The following is a 22,013-nucleotide window of genomic DNA, read 5'->3' as shown; positions in this document are numbered from 1 at the left end:
CTGCTTAGGAGAGACCCAGCCTAAAATAGAAAGGGTATTGCAGGTCAGGTCAGGATTCAGGTGCATTGGCTGAGCTCACTAGGGATTTGTGTAGTACCCTCCGGCTCTATGCTTAGCTCCAGACAAAGCTATTAGTCTCTTTATTTGACATTTGAGCACCATAAGGCACAGTGGTTTTATGTATGGAAAGGACAATCCTTAATATAACCAGCAACATCACTGCAACTCTGCCTTGCAGTAGTGTGGATGAGTGAATGTTACTGCATTTCGAGGGCCAGATCATGCAGTCCTCACTCAGGCCAAATTCCCATTTACTTCACTTAGTAAAGACTGTAGGAGTAGTTTTTGTGCTGCTGCCCTATCCCTAGGCTTCTTCTCTTAATATATTACAGTAAAAAAGATAGCAGGTAAAGTTCACGCATAGTGTATTTCTATTAAATCAATGGAGTTTCATCGAGGGTTAAGTTAGCCCATTTAGTTGTGTTTCTTTCTAAGGTATCACTCTGAATACACATTTTAACTTCACTTTTTGTACATGGTGAAATAAATCAGTTTCCCTTTACCTTCTAGATGGATGGTGTTGTGCTCTGCACCTGCTGGACAAATAAAACCGCTTGAAGTCTTCACATTTGCACTGCTTAAGAAGTGCTTAGGTGCCTCTCCACCGACTTGGGCTAAGATCACCTTCTACCATATGAGAGGGATACATTTCGTGGGAAACTTCATGAGGTTCCAAAGTATGATCCTTTCAGAAGCTGCACCTCAAATGTGCAGCTATCCCAGGCTCTTCATGGATCCTGGGGGAACTGCACAGACATCCCCTCCATACTATTCTCTGGAGCCCCGGGTGCTATTTGTTCCCTTGCCAAATGTGTACCATGCCCATCCACTACACATGTGAAGAAGGTAGAAGGTGAATAGACTGGAATTTGGTCATTAAAGCTGCAGTGAACCATATTCAGTTCAGTAGCTTTAGAGAAAGAGGATGACACACAGAGCCACCATCAATCCATTCATGCCTCCCAAAACTCACAGAGCCCCAACAGTCCACAGTTTGCACCATGGAACTTCCATTAGATCAAAGGAAGAAAGAATGAAGTGATGCCACTTGGGCTTTAGTCTCAGTTTTACATATATCTGTTTCCGAAAGGTGCAAAAGAGATTGGGGTCGGGAGACCAAGTTTTGCAGTCATGTTGAATGGGGGATATCAACAGGACAGGTTAGGGTGAGCAAATTATACTTTAAATTAGTGAGTCCTATAGGACTCAGCATCACCTAGCAGGGCCAACACCTGTTAACAGGTATGGTCCTCAGGAGCCCACTGCTATCCTGTTACACTGCCCTTGTCATGTTTCAGGTTAATTAAAAGATGCTCACATGAGCTTTTTGGAGAAACAAACACACAAAAGGTAGTCTTGTAACTACTTGTAGAGATATTTAACAGGGAGGAATCATTATGAAGTATGATCTGATTTTATTTTTAATATTTTTTTTATTGGGGACATTGTTACTGATGTTACCTTTTATTTATCTTTGAAAGGAAGGTAAGAAAATGAAGTGCAATCTTTTCAGAGACTTTGAAGTGTTTCTGATGTGTGAAAGTGAGTGTGTATATCTAGTGTGTTGAGTGTACCTGTGACTCATATATATATATATAAATGATAGGTATACTCAAGACACCAGATATATAAAATACTATATATATATATAGTACTTGAGGTCTGCGCCATGTGTCAGATTGATATATGTTGGTATGCTGTGTTGGTGTGAGGTGTATTGGCGAATTGGTCAGTGTGTTGTGTGTGCCCCAGTTTGGGATATGGTTGTTGTGTTGTTTGGTGTCATTGGTGTATGTCAGTATGAGTTGTGTATATCATTAATTGTTTGTATCATTCAGTATCGTGTACGCACATTTCATTGGGAGCATATGTTGTGGTGCGTTTGGGGTCTATGTTGAAATACAGGTGCATTGGCCTGTATCACATATGTGCAAGTGTGTGTCAATTGATATTGAATGGTGGAGTTTGTATCAGTTAGGTCTGTGTCATGTGTTGGTCAGTGTGTATGTGTGTGTACTGGTGTGGGGTGCCGGTGTTGTGTGCTTTTTTTGGGTGGGCTGATAAGTGTCAAGTGTATGTGTATATTAAGTGTTATGTATTTGTCTTGGCTGATGTCATGTGTGCATAAAAAAATTGAGGCAAGTAAAAAATAACTGAATACGAGCCAAGAAGTAAATTGTCAAGTTGACACATTCTATATCTCTCTAACACCTAGTTTGTCCTTTGTCTGGACACTGTTTATTTACACTGAAAGCTTTTTAGGGGTCAACTACACTTCTGCAAACAATGTGGTACATTTCAGCATAGATGTAATGTCTAGAGGAAATAAGGGAGACATATCCCTTGCAACTTTTTATTGTCATGTTGACTTCCACCTCAATGTGGCTGCAGGACTGAGGTATTTTCCCTGCAGGTCCCACACAACCTTTCTTATGTGATTGCACCTCTGCACTTTGGGTACTTCAGAATTAAGAAATAAGAATGTATTAGTGATGGTGCACATATTGTCTATATTGGTGTTGAGGATGTGCATACACTGTGTGGTGTCAGCTCGTGTGTGGAGCAATTTTATGTATACATGTATGAGTCTATATATATATATACGTTATATTGGTTGGTGCTGAGTACTTATAGGATATGTACATTGCGTGTGGTTGTGTGTTATTCGGCATGTAAATTCACACTGTTGATATTGTGTGTCAGTCAGGGTATGTCTATACTGCAATCACAAATTGTAGTTGTAGCTTGTGTAGACATACCAGAGCCAGCTTTAACTAGCTAGCTTGGATACCAGAGCAATGAACATGTGGCAGTGCAGGTTAGCCACCTGAATAATTACCCAGGGTTCTGTGCAAACTTGTCCAGACCATGCTGAAGCCTGTGCGGCCGCAACTTCGCTGCTGATACCTAAACTAGCTAGATTAAAGCTAGCCCACGTATGTCTACATAAGCTGCAATCACACCCCGTGATTGCATTGTAGACATACCCCCAGCATCAGCTGGAGTTGGTGTGCGTCAGTCAATGTCATGTATTATATATTACTTGAAGTTTGAGAATTATTATGGGGTGTGGGTATCACTGTTGCCAGTCAGAGGTTGGTTGGTGGGTGTTGGTCATTGATCAGATAGTTGGTGGCATGTTGCACATGTGTGTCAGTTTCTAGGTTAGTCATTGTTATGTGTGTACATGTGAACCAAAGGTGTACATGTGTATGCATTAGTGTTGGGATAGGAATCGAGGCTCTGTAAGGGGTGTTGAGTGGGTCTGTGGGGATCTAGTTAATCTTGGGATAATGGCTGGGGAGGATCAAACTGGTGATGGGCTGGGGCAGTGAGACACTTTTACATCACACCTCCCTCTTTGCACCACCGCTCCCCTTTCTCTCACCTGTGTGGCCTTCCATGCAAGCTGGGGATCCTGTCAGGATGGGGGCAGCCCCCCCCACGTGCTCGGGGGGCGGCAGCCAGAACAGGGGAAAGCCCCTCCACCAGGCCGGGAGCCTGACAGAACAGGGGGCAGCTCCCTGCTCTGTGCTGGGGGGAGCCTGTCAGGACGCAGGGGCTGTCAACACAGGGGCCGGTCAAGACAAGGGGCCGCCCCGTGATGTGGGGCTGTCAGGACAAGCCCCCCCCCGCCCGTGTCGGGCTCCGGTCCTATCTGGGCATTAGGACAGGACAGTCTTCCACCCGCCCCGACCGTAATGAGGTTCACGCAAGGGCAGGGAGCTGCCTGAGGGTCACGTCGGGGCAGGCCGCCAGCTCACTGCAGGCTGCTCCCGCCTCCCAGGGCAGTGGCCAAATTACGTTTCTCCACCCAGGCATCTCTCCTGCGCCCGCCCGCACACTTCTACCAGTGGCGTCGGATACGGCGCTCCGCAGAGTCGCGGTGCGGGCGGGCCTCTTTGCTTGTGGCGTTTCGAATCCGGGTTCGTGCGGGCGGGGCTGCTCCCTCCTCCCCGCTCCCTGCTCCCGGCCAATGAGCGGCGTCCACATGCTGCGGCCGGGAGAGGGGCAGCGGCGAGCTGGCTCCGATAAATTCTATTAGAGCAGCCGCCGCTGGCTCAGCTCGCGCCGGGGAGGGAACGGAGCAGGAGGAAAGCAGAGCACCGGCTAGCCGGAGACAGCGGCCTAGGCTACGCCGCCCGCTGGAGAGCGCCGGGAGCGGATCCCACCCTCCCCTAGAGGGGGCAGTTAACGACCCCCAGGGCAGCTACGCCCCCTAGAGGAGACAGGGCATTTCAGACCCCTCAGAGGAGAGCGGGGGTGATAAATTACCTTATTACCCCTTGTAGCGGCGAAAGAGACAATTACTCTCCGTCTGAGGAGAAACGGGGACAGCTCAGTTCCTTCCCCGCGCGCCCCACAGTGCCGGTGGGGGCGGTTGTTCCCCTAACACCCCCCGCAGTACCTCTCGGCATTGGCCTGACGTCTGAGAGAAGGGGGTGATTTTGTCTCGTGGCCCCCAGACGGCTGCCGGAGAAGGGGGTGCAGCGGAGCCCCTTGCCTAGCTCAGGGCGAGGAAGGGGGCGGTTGTGTTCCCGCGGGGGCCAGTCCCCCGCCGGTACGGAGCGAAGGGGGGTGCAGGTGCTGTGACCGGAGAGGCGCGCTCCTCGGCTCCCTATTGTTGTCTAGGTCTATGCTGATAATCACCCGGGGGCGGTTGGGGACCCACAGGGGGAGAGAGAGAGAGGCACCGAGCGGGCTGAGTTCAGGGCTTGCTGCTGCTGAGAAGAAGGAAGCGGAGGCGAGACACCATTTGCCGGCCCGGCCATGGAGAACGCTCACACCAAGACGGTGGAGGAAGTTTTGGCTTATTTCGGCGTGAACGAGAGCACTGGGCTCAGCCTGGAGCAAGTCAAGAAGCTCAAGGAGCGATGGGGCGCCAACGGTAGGTGAAGCAACCCCCGCGCCCGCCGCTGCCGGGGGGATGCTGCTGCTGCTGCGTGCTGGGATCCTCTCTCTCCCTCTCATCCTCCTTAGGGCCCTGTTGCAAGGCCTAACCTATGTGTGCAAAGCCGGCATCTGACTCAGGACCCGGAATAGGAGCGAGGGAGAGAGAAGATGGCTGACTTGAACTCCACCTCGTGGGTTTCTTTTATACCCTAAGCGCTCGGGGCTGCTGCAGCATGGAGGGGGCCAGCTCCGTTTCCTTTCACCTTCGTGGGAAATAAGCTTCGATCATTAGATAAAGCACATGCTTTTTTTTAATCTGCCCTTTTTATTATCTACTTGACTTTCATTTTCTTCGTTATTCCCAACTGTCCCACCCAAACGTCCTTCTTTGACTTTTGATAAAAGGTGCTTTTTTTTGTTTTAAAAAATTGTTCAGAAACAGCGCGGCAGAGCTTTCTTTTCTTTTGTGCCCGTTGTATTGCAGAACAGGCTTACAGAGAGAAATAATAGCAGGTGGGGAGACAACAATTCCTAAATAGAAAGATTAGATTGTGAAGAGTTTGGAGATACGTCTTATATTTTGGTAAAGTGAATGTGGAGTGAAATCAGTGTTCTGCTGAAGTCTGAAAAACGTTTGAAGCCTGTGATCCTTTGTATGCAGCAGCACCAGAAGTAACATAGCAGGCATGAATGATGACTTGGCTGAATTGTAACCTTACTAGATTGCTGCTAAAATGTATTTGACATAAATTGCGGAATTAGCGAGGGCCATTCCAGTTCTCCTTGATGGAAGGAGGCACTTTAATTTCATTTACTCAGCATTGCCTTAAAATTTGAATTTCCTATATACATAAAATTGGGTAAAATTTAGTTTTGTAGCATTTTAGCTAGCTCTGAAGTAATCTTTAATGATGGATGCTTTATAGTGGCTACTGTAGTTATCTAACAGTCTTTTCTCTTTGACATGCTCCTTGGGAAAACCTATGCTTCCTGCAGAATTACCAGCTGAAGAAGGTAAGCAAGCCTGTACAATCTTCTAATGTTTCTTATCCATACTTTGCATCTTTCTGTGTATATTTAAGATGCAATATGTCTGCCTTTTATATCTTGCAGGAAAATCCTTACTTGAGCTTGTGATTGAACAATTTGAAGACTTATTAGTTAGAATTTTGTTGTTGGCAGCTTGTATATCTTTTGTAAGTATAAAATGTTTGTTTTTTCAGATTTTTCACCCATTGAACAAATGAGGCTACTGTGTGTAATATATATATATTGAGGGACAGGGCTATTCCTTAAGTTATTTTTTTGCTTACACTAGTTCTTTTTATGATGTGGAAAAATAAATTGCATGCTGAGTCTTAAATTGGTTATCTTGCTAAGGTTAACTTTTGTGTGTTTTATACATTAATTTTCTGTATTCACTTCATGTATATAATTCTCTTCTTTCTTGGATACAATTAAACTAGACATACACAGACCTGTGAAAAGCATACATATAATCCATCATATTTTTTGTGTACCTACTGGAGATGGGATTTCACAACCCTTCTTTTTGTTGTTGGCTTTTAAAACCAACCTCGATTAAGAGTTTAATGGGTCGTTCTTTTTGCTTTTGAATAAATCCTTTATCAAGCTAAATGGATGATCATTGGAAGAGGTTTTTGGATAGAATGCAAACTGTAAATAGAATTTGCATGGGGAATATTTCAGTTGCCTTTCCTCCCTGATAATAGCAAGGTGACAGTTGTTGCTTTTGACAGTGACAAGAATGATGACGACAATGATGGCACCATTGTTGACCAAATTTGGTAACTGACCTTTGGATAGTCTTTTTGTAAAGTGGACCCCTCGTCTTGCATACAGGATTGAAAGGACAAGAAGCACTAAATGACCCTGGGTTTTGTTTTGTTTTTAATGTATGTTTAATTGGATAGTTTTTTTGCAGTATGTATGGGGTATATGGTTGCTAAGGAACTGGAGAAATGAATTGAAGGCTAAGTACAGGAGGAAGGTGATGGGTCTGCATTTTTTTTGACAAGTTGGAGAACAGAATGATTGGTTTCTATTTATTTAAAAAAAAAGTGCAAAACATTAGAGATTGTTAGTGAAGTCTACCAAATAGACTTTTACTTCCACCTAAAGAATTGTAGTATAACTCTGTGACCAGAAAAACAGGTGTTAGTCTTTTATAAGCTAAAAGAATAAAAAAGTGGATTTTGTGCTGATTTCTGGTGTTCTATCCCTCTGCCAAAGTTCAGCTAATCATGAATATAGATTGAAGCTAATGATCAGTCTTAAAGTAAGACTATTTAAAATAAAAAAGAGGATGGCTATCCTATGTTGTGCCTAATGCAGTATACTGCGTTGTTGATTCTGGGCCAATGACTGCTTCTGCTATCACAAAACTGACACACAGTTTCAAAGAAGAGGGCCTCAGTTTTGGTATGTGTATATAATAGCCAGCTGGCCAAGGATTGGCATTGAGCTTGCCTATGGAGACAGACACATTCTAGTCACTTCGATATTTCCAAGGAGAAAACATGGCTGGCAGTAGCAATTTTGAGAAATGGATTAACATCTAGTTTTTCGACGAGGGGTAGAGTTTCGTAAAAGGTCTGAAAGTTGCATCCTTCATGAGGGTAGAGGAGGAAAGAATGATAGTAATAAAGGGTAGTGGAATTTTGTAGTGAATGAGTTATTACTTCTAGAAATTTACATGCCACTTCATTTCCAGCCAAATGAGTGAAGGTAAAGATCAAATTCAGCAAATAAGAAATTGTCTAGTGAGATCACTCCATATTCAACAACAGTGTGCTAAACTGACACAGGTCAAATAATATACATTGCCAAATGTACTTTCCTAGTATGTTTACTGAACTTATTAAACAATTAGACTAGCCTCCATTTTCCAGTTTGCTGAAATTATTCTGCTAAATTAGGCAGTCGGTGTAATAGAGGGTAAAATACTGGGATATCTGGGTTCTCTCCTGACTACCACTGACCTGCTCGGACCTTGGGCAAGTCACTTCAGTTTTATATGCCTCAAGTTTCCTCAATCTTAAAAACGGGGATAATACTTATCCTCCTTATTGGAAAACATGTTAAGCCCCTGGCCTGAAAATCAATAGCTAAAATAGAAATGCTCCTAATAATTTTTATTGCAGTTACTCTGTGAGCAGTTCACTCTTGTTTTTGTTTGCTTTTGGGTTTTGTATTAGGATCAAAGATAACTTGTAACTTCTGTTTTTTTCACTTGTGGCTTGACATTTACTCTTTATAAAGGCTGTATTAGACTTTCATTGAGTTCTGGTAGCTTTCACGCAGCTGTGCTAAGCTCATACAAATTTAGAAATACATTTGTTTCTATAAAATATTCAAGGTGATTGACATAATTTAAACTCCAATATTAGTTCTGAAAGCACTCATTTTCAAGTATATAGCAGCAGTGAAGCTTGTGGCCCATAACTGCCACCCAGGGAAACTTAAATGTTATGGGGAAAGAAAAATTGTGTATACAGTTGAGGTGAAATGAACCTTTAGCATTGGATTGCTGTATCGTGAGGATGATTTAGCACAATTTATAATGTGTAATCATTGATAACTGGATGGGCTAAGTCTTGAAAAGTTAATGAGACTTTGTAATACTACGACAACCACTCTACAATAATATGCGAAAATCACCAGATGTTTTTTAGGTTACAAGGAGTGTACACAGAGCATATTAATTGATTTTTAGTTTTTAAAATGAGGTGGATCAGGGTTGCTTTGGTCTTAAGTTAATGTGAAAGGCTTTGATTTTTGGGATGTAATATAATTTTGGGTGTTGGGGGTTGTATAGTTCAAAAATTGCTAACATATCTCCAAAAATTGGATTTTTGAGAGGCTTTCTCTTTGCATATACAGTACTGGGATGAGTAATCTCTTTGTGATTTTTCCATATTGCTCCTTAACATAATACTATATCAAACACCACTACTTTAAAACGCACTTGGGAACTTCTAATGCACACAAGGAGAGTCTACACAAACCAATTTATATGCAACACAGTCATGTGCTTTAGAAATCACACCTTTGTAGTCTGCATTCTGCCCTTAAATACAAGGAACCATTTCTGGTGTTTTTCCAACGTTTATTGGGTAAACACAAATTTGTTTCTTGTGTTGGGGATGCTTTAGCAGCATCTTTCAGTTAAAACTGAAAATCAGAAGCCCTGGTTATGTATAGTTGAGTCTTTGGCAGCACTATGGGGTTTCTTTTGAAGCTAATGGACTTCAGCAGGAGTAGGATCAGAACCAAATTGCACAAACTTCGATTGTGTGTTCTCAGTGACCCTAAAATATTTTCTGTTATCTTGTTGATCTGGGAGACTGTTACGACTGTAGTGCTTGGATAACATATGGCTTTGTATAGCAGTAGCAATAAGTAAAGTGAAGGTTGCATAATATCTGCTGTTCTAATCCTTGTTTTCAGTTTGTAACTTTCTGAAACTTTCACCTCAGCTGAAATTTTATGAACCTAGTCTTTGTCCAAAAATTAAATGTTCAGAAAGTTTTTGTAACAAAATACTTCTAATGCCTTTGAGTAAATGTGTGAGGGAAGAGGGGAATATACTTTGCAAAGACAGTTGTTGTTGTTGGTTGTTGTTTAGTTTTAAATCTGAAGATTCTTGTTTGAATTGCATTAGTGCTGAATCACCTTAGAGCTTGAGTGTTGGAATTGGGCATGGAAATAGTCCTGATTGTGAAATGCGTTTTGAGTGTTCTGGTGAAAATGGGTTTTGGGTTGGGAGTTGTCTTTGAAAATCACACTGTGCCTTCAAGGAGGCTTGGCAGGACATGTGTGCATAGCTAAATTATTTGTGCAGTGTAAACCTTAATGATGGCATGTTTTAATTGCTGCAGAGCTCCAGAGAGCTCTTTGTTCATTCACTGCTCATCTTGTAAGGTTAAAAACTGCACAACTCCTAGTTACCTGGTGGACCTTGCATGGTAGTTCTTTGGAGTGTGTATTATATATGCACATGGATGTGCATGCATACATTCCATTTTAAAACCCTTTATGTTAAGGTTGCATGTGTAAGCACTCAAGTAAGGAATTGAAAGTTAAACTTGCACATGACACCTTGCCTCTGCATCTTTAGGCAGGTGCATTACATACCTTTTTTCTTAAATATCATACAGTAACATTAGTGGTTCTCATATTGTAGTTTGTACATTGACTGGTAGTATGTAGGCTGCAGTGTAGTACTGACGTCATAGCCCAATATATCTGTACTAATTTAAATTACTAAGATGGTATGCCAAGTACTTACTGAGTTGTATATGTGGTATGCTAGATCTCAAAGCCAGAGAATTGCTGTTCTGCAGCCTTAGATGCACATACTTTTGTAACATTTCATTCTTGTATTCATAGACCATTTTCATTGTCCATATTCCTCCAGTGTATCTCTAATGACTTAAAATACATGTCTTAGAGAGAAGAAAATTTTAATTTATACGCCTGATCCTATAAAGGAATCTTTAGGCATGGACCCTTCCCAGAATGTCTTATCAGAATCTGTAGGACTTCACAGGGGTCCACATGGGCAGCACCAGTGCCTTAGTTAGTTCTGTCATGGTTACAATTCCGAGGATGAGCTAATTAGCAAGAATTTACAGCCAAGTTATTTTCTTGTGTATTTAATCTATAATATTTTGTACAAGACTGGTTTACTGTGTAATGTCACCTAAATGACTTTAATAGACTGACATACACAGATAAGTACGCAGTGCTTTTCAGTGTGCTAAATGTGTATCTAATATTAGAAAAATGTTTGATAAATAGTAGATCTCTTGGCGTGTTATAATGCATGTATACATGCAAGAGAGCAGAGTTAATGTAATCTACACAACCCCAACTTTAGCACTTCCTGAGTTTTGTACTTCACCATTCGACTTTAATGTTTTCCTAATGAATTGTGATAGTTTTTCATACCGGACACAGTGTAGTCTAGGGAAAGTATTTATAAGTGGTTGCCTAAATTAGAGGATCATGAAACCAGCCTTATTTACTAATACTGCTACTAGCCCCTTTATACCAAATCAGAATTACAGGTGGGTGCTCTGGAAACTTGCTTGGTACAAGGTTAGATTAAAATTGTATATTGTTGTGAATGTAGCCCAGTAAAGATGTTCCTTATACATACCAATCAGGCCCATGTATAGACTGATCTTTCAGTCCTCAAGCATGCAAAACTGCACCATTGAAGTAAATAAGAATTTTCTGTGCAAGGACTTCCTAGAACAAGCTAAGTGTTAGATCTGGAATAGTAATGACTACATGTTGCATAAGATAGGGATAGTGTTGGTATATTACATTAGCATGCTGTCAGCAAAATTCAGATTACGCACTGTCACTTAAGATACCATCTGATCGGGAAAGATCACAGAGATTTAAGTAATTTATGTAGCTTTTAAAAATGTTGCCTTGTAGTAGGGTGCTGTAGCTGGGTAAGAACTTAAATTGCCAGATGCTTCTGTTTTTGTTTCTGCTACCATTAAGTATATAGCAAAGCAATTGTATATTCAGAAACATGGGTCAGCACATACTAGAGGTAGTTGCAGTCTGTTAACTCAGTAAAACTTTTCAATTTCCCTTTTTATAATCATCACTGAGTTTTTTTTTTTATTTTTCAGTGACAATTAGCAAGGAGAGTTTTGATCTCATGAGTGACAGAACTAAATTTGGGAGAAATGAAAGAATCTTAATCTCTAGTAATTCCTTTGTGCATGGAATAATTTCTTGTTGAGACTATTAAAAAGGGATATTTTATTTGTTTGATTTTAAATTAAACATGTCCTATCCAGTAAAATACACACTTGAATCAGATCATGCATTTTTAAGAGTCTCTAAACTGTACTCTAGAGAATACAAAAAAGATAATGGTAATCAGGCACTGTTGGTTTGTCAAAACTATAGTAAATGTTAAAAATCTAAATGGTCCGGGAGAACAAGCTAGTTTCAGAAACTTTGCACAGGTAAAAGGAACCCACTTCAATTGATCTGACCTTTTATTGGTAGGATAACATTTGATTTTCATATTTTGCCTCTAAGCTGCCATTCTCAAGTAAAAAACTTGCCTCTTGCACATTTTGCTTTTCTTTGCTTTTTAGCCTCTTAGGTATACAGAATTTTTTTAAATTTAATTTTGTCAAAAGTATTATCTCAAAACAATGCCATGGTGGTTGATCTTAATCATGTTCATTGTTATGCATGCTACAATGATTTGATTACCAGATTTCTAGCAGTGAGGGTCATTATATCACTGGACCCTTCTTGTCTTTTTTTTGTTTGTTTGTTTTTTTCTTTAGTATACTGTAAGATCCTGAGCTTTGCTGATGGAACTGTTTGCCACTATAGCAAGGCATTTGTACAGTGCCTAGCACAAAGGTGTCCTGGTCCGTAGCTAGGACTCTTAGGCAATAAAATAAAACAAGTAATAAATAATTATAGATTCTGTTACTTGCCAAACTTTGGTTTCTGTTGTTCCTCTCTTTTAGTAAAGCAAAAAAGATGTTGGTAATGTTTAAAAAAACTAATACGTTATTTATCTGTTCATCCCTGATCACTTGATAGTGCGTATTAAATCTAGGCTACTATACAGTTGTTTCATCAAATGTACATAAAGTTCCTTTGACAATCTCCCATAACCTATTGTGACAAAAGAAATCAGACGCTTGCAATTGGATGACTCCTGTTTTAACCCTTTATGGATACAGTCACTAGAGCATCTTGACATAGGAAAAGTCTCATTTTTAGACCCCAGTAATTATTCCTTGCTAACAAAAGTCTCTTGCTAATTGTAGTTAGAATTAATAGGATCACTTACATTTTGCCCTTGTCAAATGTTTTTGAAAGGTCTGTGTTTTGGGAACTGCAGTTGTTGGGCTTCTAAAACATCCGAAGGATTTTGATCTGTCTGTCAGCTTGATTTTATGGTATCAGTACACCTGTGGTTAAGACTTGAAACAAGCTGTCACACTTGCTCTCTTAAGATCTCTCTGAATTTCAGCTGGTCTCTTAGAGCAGAGGTTGGGGTAGGCCTTCCTCCAGACATATCAGGTCCTTTGAAGGTGTTGTGCATATGACTCTAGATGGCACTTTGCATTTTGATGGATTTCTGTTAAGCTTGCACAGCATTATACAAAGTCATTGCCATCTGTACGTTAATCTATTTGCTACGACATGGTGTGCACATTTAATTGTAAGCATCGGCCACAATCGCGGTTTTGGTTTTGCTCTTATTACAATGGATCATTGGCTTTGTTTGAATCAATGCCTTACTGTTGTTAATAGTCAATGAGAGTTGCATGTCTGGTTTTTTTAAATCAACATATGTACTTGTGTGGCAGGGCTGTGTAAACTACTACAGACACAAAAAAGGGGCGGGGGCAATCAAATAAATTTGAGAACCACTGTCTTAGATACTTGATACTATTGAGCACAGGTGTACTGATACCATAATCATAAACTTAGAAGTTTCCCTTACAGCATTATTTTGGTTCTTCTTCCTGAGACAGCCAGATCTCCATGTGGCTTATCTAATATGCTGATATGAATGTTGGAAAATGCTTGCATTGTCAGTGCTTTATATCTTCAAAGCAGGGTTAACTATTCCTCATAGGACCTCTGAGATGTATTTTTCCATCGTGCATATGGTGGAGACTGACACAGATGCTAAGTGGCTTTACCAGGGCCACATACTGGCCTCATATACATGAGGATAATAAGATGTAACTAACAACTGTTGCAGTTCCACTGTTTGTAACAGTAGTGGAGGCTGTCTGTAGAAAGAGCTTGAACAACATAGTGGTTAAAAACACTAGAGTTCCGTTCAAACTGCAGCCTACACAATGCTGCCTTGCCAGTCACAATATTGGACATTTCCTCTATCCTAATAAAATCTGCTCTCATATTGGTCTTGCTTGGTGGTTCAGATTGTTTCTGTTCAAGGCTCTCGTGCTGTTGATCCTTCATCCTTTTTAACATCCTGGAGTGTTTCACAATTGAGCAATAGTTCTAGTGCAGCATGCTAGCAGAATGATGGTGTCTTTAGTAACTGTTTGCTTTTTGGCCTACTTGGTAAGGTGCTTCTGAGTTGGTCAGTGACTCATAATTGTGTTGCCTGACTACTGGCACTAATTATTTCTACACATTGTTCCCATTTATTGTCACTTAACAGGCTTCCTGTTACTCAACATATTGACTAAAGAATTAGATTGTCTCCTCAGTTATTGCAGAATTTTTGCCTGAACTTATTCAATGAATAGGCCTTTTCCATATGTACCTGAAGTGCTTGAGACTGGTAAATAACAAAAGTCTAAAGAATCCCCAAACTTCATTTGAAGCCTTACAAGTATAGAATCATTAGGTGCCTTGTCCTCCTGCTTGGGAATGTATTAAAGCTGAACTGAGGAAAAAGCCACATAGTTGATTTAGCTCCCACCCCATTTTTTAATTAGGAATTTTTTGCTTTCGTGGTCTTCCATTTTAATGTGACTGTTGGATACCCTGACTGGAAAGCTTAAGAGGAGCACTATAGGCAGGCATCTAAGTTCCCTCTAAACTACACAGCTGTGCAGCAGGCTATCAAGGGCCTCTCCCCTGGTCCCAGCCCAGAGCCCACACCCACAGCTGGAGCCCTCGCCCCCACACAGCCCAACTCTCTTCCCCATGCCCCTCCCACACACTGAACCCCTCATCCCCACCTCCGCCACACATCCCCTCCATATTGGTGCACATAACAAATTCATTCTGCACATAGATGTAAAAAATTGGAACATTGGCAGGCATGTTGCTTTTTCCAACTCTCTTCCATTTTATAGTTTGAGTTTTTAATTAAATTCATCTTCATCACCTTTTGTGCAGTCCCTTTTTTTTAAAATGGGGAAGAGAGGCATTTCACTTTTTAGAATAAGTATTTGTAGAAAATCCCCACCACAAACTGATATTGACAAAGCGGGCGGTCTACCATTTGTTGATATGGTTCTGTGCCAGAATACAAACCAGTGACCAGCCAGGAAAAAAGTCCAATCAGATTATAAATATGAAGTTGTAGTAATGTTTTTAAATATGTGAATATCTTGCAATGCCTGCTGCTAAAGTGCCACATGAATGCCTTTTCTCACTTTCAGGTGGCATCGTAAGTAAGAAGTGGGCAACATTATCTCCCGTAAATGTAAACAAACATTTGTCTTAGTGACTGGCTGAACAAAATGTAGGACTGAGTGGACTTGTAGGCTCTAAAGGTTTACATTTTGTTTTTGAGTGCAGTTATGTAACCAAAAAAATCTACATTTGTAAGTTGCATTTTCATGATAGAGATCACACTACAGTACTTGTATGAGGTGAATTGAAAAATACTATTTCTTTTATCACTTTTACAGAGTAAATATTTGGAATAAAAATAATATAAAATGCGCACTGTATACTTTGTATTCTGTGCTGTAATTTAAATCAATGTATTTGAAAATGTAGAAAAACATCTGAAAATACTTAATAAATTTCAATTGTTCATTGTTTAGCAATACAATTAAAACAGCAATTGAGATTTTTTTTAAATTGAATTAACTTTTTTGTGTTAATCGACAGCCCTAGTGATAACAGAAGAATATTTCTGTAAAAATTCTACAACTCCGTGTTTTGTGTATCTGTTGTATTACTTAGATTAACTGTGATTTCTCTTGCAGGTTTTGGCCTGGTTTGAAGAAGGTGAAGAAACAATCACAGCATTTGTAGAACCTTTTGTAATCTTACTTATATTAGTAGCTAATGCAATTGTGGGTGTGTGGCAGGTAAGCAGACATATTTTTATAATACCAAACCTCAGATTCTTTAGGCTGAGTAGAAGTAGATGATGTTTGTACAGTACAGGTTTTATAAATAGTATAGGCATATACCAAAAGTACTGTATACAATGTTAACATTAAATTACTCAGAACCAAAATCAACGTGTGAATTCTGACATGAAGTGTTGATCCAAATCTAAAATGGAAGCTACAGAAATGTTAAACACGTGGATAGACTGAAACACACAACGCAGAAAACCTTATGGATATGTTTGGCCATAGACTTGCTTTATGTATCTTTCAGCACTTTAGGAAAGAGGTTGTCCATAGTAGAAACCATTCATGAACATTGCTATTAAGTTTAAATAATTTATGGTGTTCTTGAACATTTTATTAATCACTCTATCCCACTGTTCCTAGCCAATGGGAGTTGCGGGAAGCAGCGTCCAGCACGTCCCTGCTGCCTGCGCTGCTTCCCGCAGCCCCCATTGGCCAGGAACGGTGAACCGTGGCCACTGGGATCTGTAGGCAGCTGTACCTGCAGACAGTCAATGTAAACACTGTCCCGCAACCTGCCAGCGGATTACCCGGATGGGCTGCAGGTTGCCCACCACTGTTTTAGAACTTAACCTAATTATGGAGTCACCACCAGGGTGCCTCCATAATATCGTAGCTTAAAGGTCATGCAGTTGGATAGGTTTGGGAGTTGGACTAGGTAAACTACTATCTATGCGGTTTTTCATACAACCAATGAAATGGTTGCATGCAAATAAGATGTAGTGCAAAGTTGGGGATTAGTGGTTACCTCAGATATACAATGGTCTAGGACTCTTAGGCATATATCTGTGCCATGCTTACTGGAGCAGTACATCACGCAGTTATAATTCATGAAGTCAAAATGGCTGAGAACTTAAAAGTTGGGCTCTAACAGACTGCAGAACTCAGTGATTCAGCCTATTGATATTCTGAACAAAGATCTTTCAGTCATGATTGTATCAGTTTCCATCACTTTACACTGACTCTTATATTCTAGACTGCCAATCCTGGAATCTTATTGTATGGATATTTGCTATCTGCATACTATTAATACTAAAATTTAAGCTTGTATGTTTATCTTATTCAGTGATCTTTCTAAATACACCTGTACCCCAAAATAACATGTCCCGATATAACACGGGTTTGCATACAACACGGTAAAGCAGTGCTCTGGCGGATCAGTGCTTCAGCTCCCAGCTGCGGCACTCTACTTCTCGCTGCCAGTGAATTATAGACTCATAGACTTTAAGGTCAGAAGTGACCATTATGATCATCTAGTCTGATCTCCTGCACAATGTAAGCCATACAATCTCACCCATGCACTTCAATAACTCGGACATAGGTTAGGGGTTTGTTATAGAAGTCCTCAAATTGTGGTTTGAAGACCTCAAGCTGCAGAGAATCCTCCAGCAAGTGACCTGTGCCCCATGCTGCAGAGGAAGGCGAAAAACCTCCAAGGCCTCTACCAGTCTGCCCTGGAGGAAAATTCCTTCCCTACCCCAAATATGGCAATCAGTTAAACCCTGAGCATGTGGGCAAGACTCGCCAGCCAGCACCGAGGAAAGAATTCTCTGTAGTAACTCAGATCCCATCCCATCTAACATCCTAACCCAGACCACTGGGCGTACTTGCCTGCTGATAATTTAGCAATTGATCTTTGATTAATTGCCAGAATTAGGCTATCCCATCATACCATCCCCTCCATAAACTTATCAAGCTTAGTCTTGAAGCCAGATATCTTTTGCCCCCACTAGATCCTAGAATTTGGCAAACTTGAACAAAGCTTCCAAAAGAACAGGTACTACGTCACTATTTAACATCACTTCAGCTTTGAGGGTGAGAGGAAAAGGTGTAAGGGACTGCTCTGCTTCCCGCTGCCAGTGAGTGCAGGGAGGTTGGGGAAAGGATGCCCCCCGTACTAACCTGTGGCGGGAATCGGAGAGCCGTGGCTGGGAGCTGGCAGAGTGGAGCGAGCTGGGGCCGGGGGCTGCTCCACTTCCATTGCTGGACCTCCACCTCCTCTTTCTCCCCCTTTTTCTCCCCCACTCCCCCCCCCAAGCGACATGGCTGGGGCTAGGGCAAGGAAAGTGGAGCGGGCTGGGGCTGTGGCGCTCAGCTTCCTGCCGCAGGTGAGTACAGGGGGTGTCCTTCCCCAACCTCCCTGCACTCACTGGCAGCGGGAAGCAGATCTTTAACTTATTTATTAAAGTAGTATCCAATTAAGTTTGTATAGGCACTGTACATAGAGGTAGACCAAAATCCTGCCACAAAGAAGTTACAGTCCTAAAAGAGTTCTTTTCCTAAAAAAAATTACCAGGAATATAAAAGCTCTTCCTCTGGTGTTGAATTGGAATAAATTAGTACTTCATGTTGGTTTAACACCCGCCACCCCACCCCCACCTCCACACACTAAATCTAGTGAATATGGGGGAATAAAGTTTACTGCAGGTTAGCAAGGTAACCATATTTATGCTTTGGGTTTTATCCCACTCTAGAATGCATGCACAAGTTTAACTTAGAAAGAGAAAAGGCTACTGTGTAGAATACACTTGTTTATTGGAGAATCATTAATAGACCAGCTTTTTCCTTTCAATATATATTGCCACAAGGACTCTGCTATTAACTACTTGCCTGAAAAGCAAGTATGACAAAATCAATTCAAAGAAAAAAATGCAAAGTGTATAATGGGCACTCAGCTGAAGGCTGTAGATCAGAAACCTACTGATTTCCATACTGAAAGACTCAAAGGCATTCTTTGAACCATTTAGATATATTTAAATGGTTGCGCTTGTGTGATGATTTGTTTAAAGCTATTAAACCCCCAAGAGGCTTGCACTGAAGTCAGTGCACCTACATAATGCCTTTTGACTTAGATTTGTGAATAACTTGTACATTAGGAGAATTGTCCAAGAAAAATTAAATTCTCTTACATTCATATAATAGATTTAAAATAGCTCTCCATCATGATGGCATTTACTCTAAACAGCCAGTAAATTCTATGTGTTTTGTCATTGCTGCTATATTCAAACTTTTCTGTGCTGTTTTTTTAAACAAACAAGACCCTAGTGAATATCGAGTATTTTTACATACATAGTTCAGTAGATATGTTCATTGAAATTAATGGAATGTGTGTGGGTAAATCCACTGCACTGCTTTGAAAAACTAAGTCTTCAAAGTTAAGGTTGTAAGATCCTGCCCATTATCAGCCTGACTCTGTCACCACAACCTCCTAACCAAAAACAAAAACAAAAAAAACCCTTCTGATCTGTTTTCTCTATGAAATTACTTTCCTGTAATCTCTACCAAAAATACCTTTTTTTTTTTTTTGGAAAAAAGTTAAGATTTTACAGGTGACTCTTTTTAATTCACTCAATGCAAAAAAACTTCTCTTGTTTTCTACAGGAGTCCTTAATGAGAACCAGTGCATAGGACTACTTTGTCACCAAGTTAGAGTATGTTTCTAGTCAGTTAGAGCAGAACTGTGAATGTATTAACTTCTGTGTGGCAGAGTAAATATTACAAATTCTGCATCGTCTGCCTAATCTAAACCTTCTAAAATAAAATCAAGTGCTCTTTCATGTGAAGAAATTGTCTTTAAAATATTTTTCACACTAAAATATGATGTCTCATCAGAGCCTCTGAGTTCTTGTTCTTGGCAGTTGGTATCTTTACACCTACACACCTCCCACTTTAAAAATAAATAAATAAAGTGTAGGGTACCTCATGATGACAGTCATTGTGGCACCTTCCTCCTCCCCTTCAATCCCTGCTCTTGACTTCAGTAGCTCCTTGCAGCAGCAGCATCACTGGAAGAAGGTGGCAGTCCCCCAACCTCCCATACCTGCGAAGGAAATAGTCCCTGTGAGTAAGGCAGTGGTCAGGATGGAAAGAGCTGTGTCCTGCAGGTACTCTTGTATGCTGAAGAGTGAGAATCTAGGAAGGTCTTGCCTGGAGGGGAGGGCTATGGAAGTTGCTTTCTCCAGCCTGCTTCATCACAGCAGCTGCTTTTGTCTTGGGGTAAATCAGTGTAGGAAGAAACTTTGTATGTGGACATGTCATCTGAAGTCTGGCTTCTTCCTCCATGTCTGTCTTCCCCACAAGCATTCTCCTCAAATGCAGAGAGAACTTTAGTTGGTGGTGGATATCTTTTTTTCCTCTGGAAGATGGAGGGATTATGCTATATAATATAATTAAAAAGATGAAAATTTTTTACACTTTTCAGTGCCTATATCTGATTCTAGGTGATTCATGTATTCAAAACCATCAATTTCATACAGTTTAAAAATCTACAATATACTCTCTTATATGCGCACATAATAAAAACTAGCCTATCCTAATGCAATAATCCCTACATCAAAACTTTTTCTGTTACTTGGTGATCGGTTGAAAAATTCCAGAAGTAAATGAACTTGTGCAATCAGAAAAACTGCAAAAAGATTGAGTTTTTAAAAGAGCAGAATAAAAATAACTAAATAGCTTTAATTCATTGTCCAATACGTGAACATTGTAATTCAACACAAAATAGAAATATAAGAATAAATTTGAGGCTATCCTGAGTGTATTGGGTATAAAGAGATGTACTGGGTAAGGATGTAGTCACTATGGTCTTTGTTGGAAGAAACTTTACATATTTAAGTTAATCTGTCTTTAATCAATTTTAAAAGAACACTTTCTCTTTCAGCCCTTTAAAGTTTTTAGATAATACTAATGGAGACTCTGGGCAGGAGCTCTGTCTTAACTCATGAAACTTTCTGTGTGTTGTTTCTTTTTTGTTTGGTGGGTGATGGAGATGCAATTGTTGACTGACTTTATAAAAAAACAAAACAAAACAAAAACAGGAGTACTTGTGGCACCTTAGAGACTAACAACACGAAAGTTCATGCTGAAATAAATGTGTTAGTCTCTAAGGTGCCACAAGTACTTCTGTTCTTTTTGCGGATACAGACTAATATGGCTGCTACTCTGAAACCTGTCTCAAAAAAAAAAAAAAATTCTGGATATTTCAGAGATAACTAGCTTGGAGAAATGGATTTAAACTTTTGAAGAGCTGACTTTAGACGGTGAAGTAAAATTTCTTTTTGGCAATTTCAAATATTAGATGGAGGTGGGGAGGCTTGTTTTCTGATGTGGCATTTATTTATGTCTGATGACCCATGTATTTTGCTCTCTAAGATAGAATTCATTTATTGAGCTGCTAACTCTGAAAACTGACAAGTTTCAGAGTAGTCTGTATCCGCAACAAGAACAGGAGTTCTTGTGGCACCTTAGAGACTAGCAAATTTATTTGAGCTTAAGCTTTCATGGGCTAAAACTCATTTCATTGGATGCATGCAGTGGAAAATATAGTAGGAAGGTAGGGGGGTGTGTGTGTGTGTGTGTGTGTGTGTGTGTGTACATAAAGTGTGTGTGTGTATATATACATTTTATGTACATACACACACAGAGAATGTATGAATTTTTATGTACACACACACACACACACCATGAAACAATGGGTGTTACCATACAGACTATATATAACAAGAGTGATCAGTTAAGGTGATCTATTAACAGCGGGAGGGACTTTTTTTTTATAGTGGTAATCATGATCTCCTGTCAGATAGCTTCTGTATTTGATTTGATAATTCTTGTTTCTTTGCCCCTCAAATTTAATGGGGTCATTGAAAGTTAGTCGACCTCAGTTCTAACAAAATTGAAGATTCCTGTTACCTATCTGTATATGCAGAGTAACCTATGCTCATGATCAAGAGCTTAAATTCTGCTCTTCATCCAGTGAAGAGGGGAAATGCCATGGGTTTAGGCCATACTCCCCAGCTTTCTTACACCTAAGGTAGCTCATAGCTGCTAGTATCTATGGCATCCCTATCTCTCTCCCTGGCCAATTATTTCACAACATTCACCAGACCTGGCCATGAGCAATCAGTGGTGTGTTACCTGCTGACAAATTAGGCTCTAATGGCTCATGGTTTGAATTTCCAAAGATAATTATCTGCCTTTATACAGCTCTGACATGTACTCGATGAGAGAACCTTTGGCAGCTGGTGTAAGTCTGGAAAAGTTGGTGTAAGTTTTGTATACCTAAAAAGCATCCTCTTAGAATGTCTATACTCAACAGGACAGACTTAAGATGTCTGTACTAATGTTTTTCTTAATTTCTCATCATAGTACTTCCAATGGTGGTAACAGCAGTAGAGCTCA

The 22,013-nt window shown here is 40.4% G+C and overlaps 1 protein-coding gene and 1 long non-coding RNA gene across 8 annotated transcripts in view; one reads left to right on the top strand and one right to left on the bottom strand.

Annotated features, from left to right (window-relative positions):
• Window positions 1-4,108: 4,108 nt before the first annotated feature.
• Window positions 4,109-22,013, top strand: part of ATP2A2 (ATPase sarcoplasmic/endoplasmic reticulum Ca2+ transporting 2) — a 75,604-nt gene continuing 57,699 nt past the window's right edge. For 2 of the 3 annotated variants that reach the window (XR_007769476.1, XM_050923912.1), the window contains exons 1-4: window positions 4,109-4,948; window positions 5,950-5,967; window positions 6,067-6,149; window positions 15,681-15,785. Coding sequence is in view for 2 of the 3 variants with exons in the window: in XM_050923912.1 (XP_050779869.1) it covers window positions 4,831-4,948; window positions 5,950-5,967; window positions 6,067-6,149; window positions 15,681-15,785 (324 nt within the window). In the remaining variant the exon portion in view is untranslated. The remainder of the gene's footprint in view (window positions 4,949-5,949; window positions 5,968-6,066; window positions 6,150-15,680; window positions 15,786-22,013) is intronic. The other variant, XM_050923913.1, reaches the window with a different exon arrangement.
• Window positions 18,351-22,013, bottom strand: part of LOC127034759 (uncharacterized) — a 70,548-nt gene continuing 66,885 nt past the window's right edge. For all 5 annotated transcript variants that reach the window (XR_007769488.1, XR_007769490.1, XR_007769489.1 and 2 more), the window contains one exon: window positions 18,351-19,992. This is a non-coding gene — a long non-coding RNA (uncharacterized LOC127034759). The remainder of the gene's footprint in view (window positions 19,993-22,013) is intronic.

Source organism: Gopherus flavomarginatus, chromosome 15, assembly GCF_025201925.1.
Source record: "Gopherus flavomarginatus isolate rGopFla2 chromosome 15, rGopFla2.mat.asm, whole genome shotgun sequence".
Taxonomy (NCBI): Eukaryota; Metazoa; Chordata; order Testudines; family Testudinidae; genus Gopherus; species Gopherus flavomarginatus.
The sequence above is the reverse complement of the archived record's forward strand: the minus strand, read 5'-3'. Positions and strand labels throughout refer to the sequence as shown.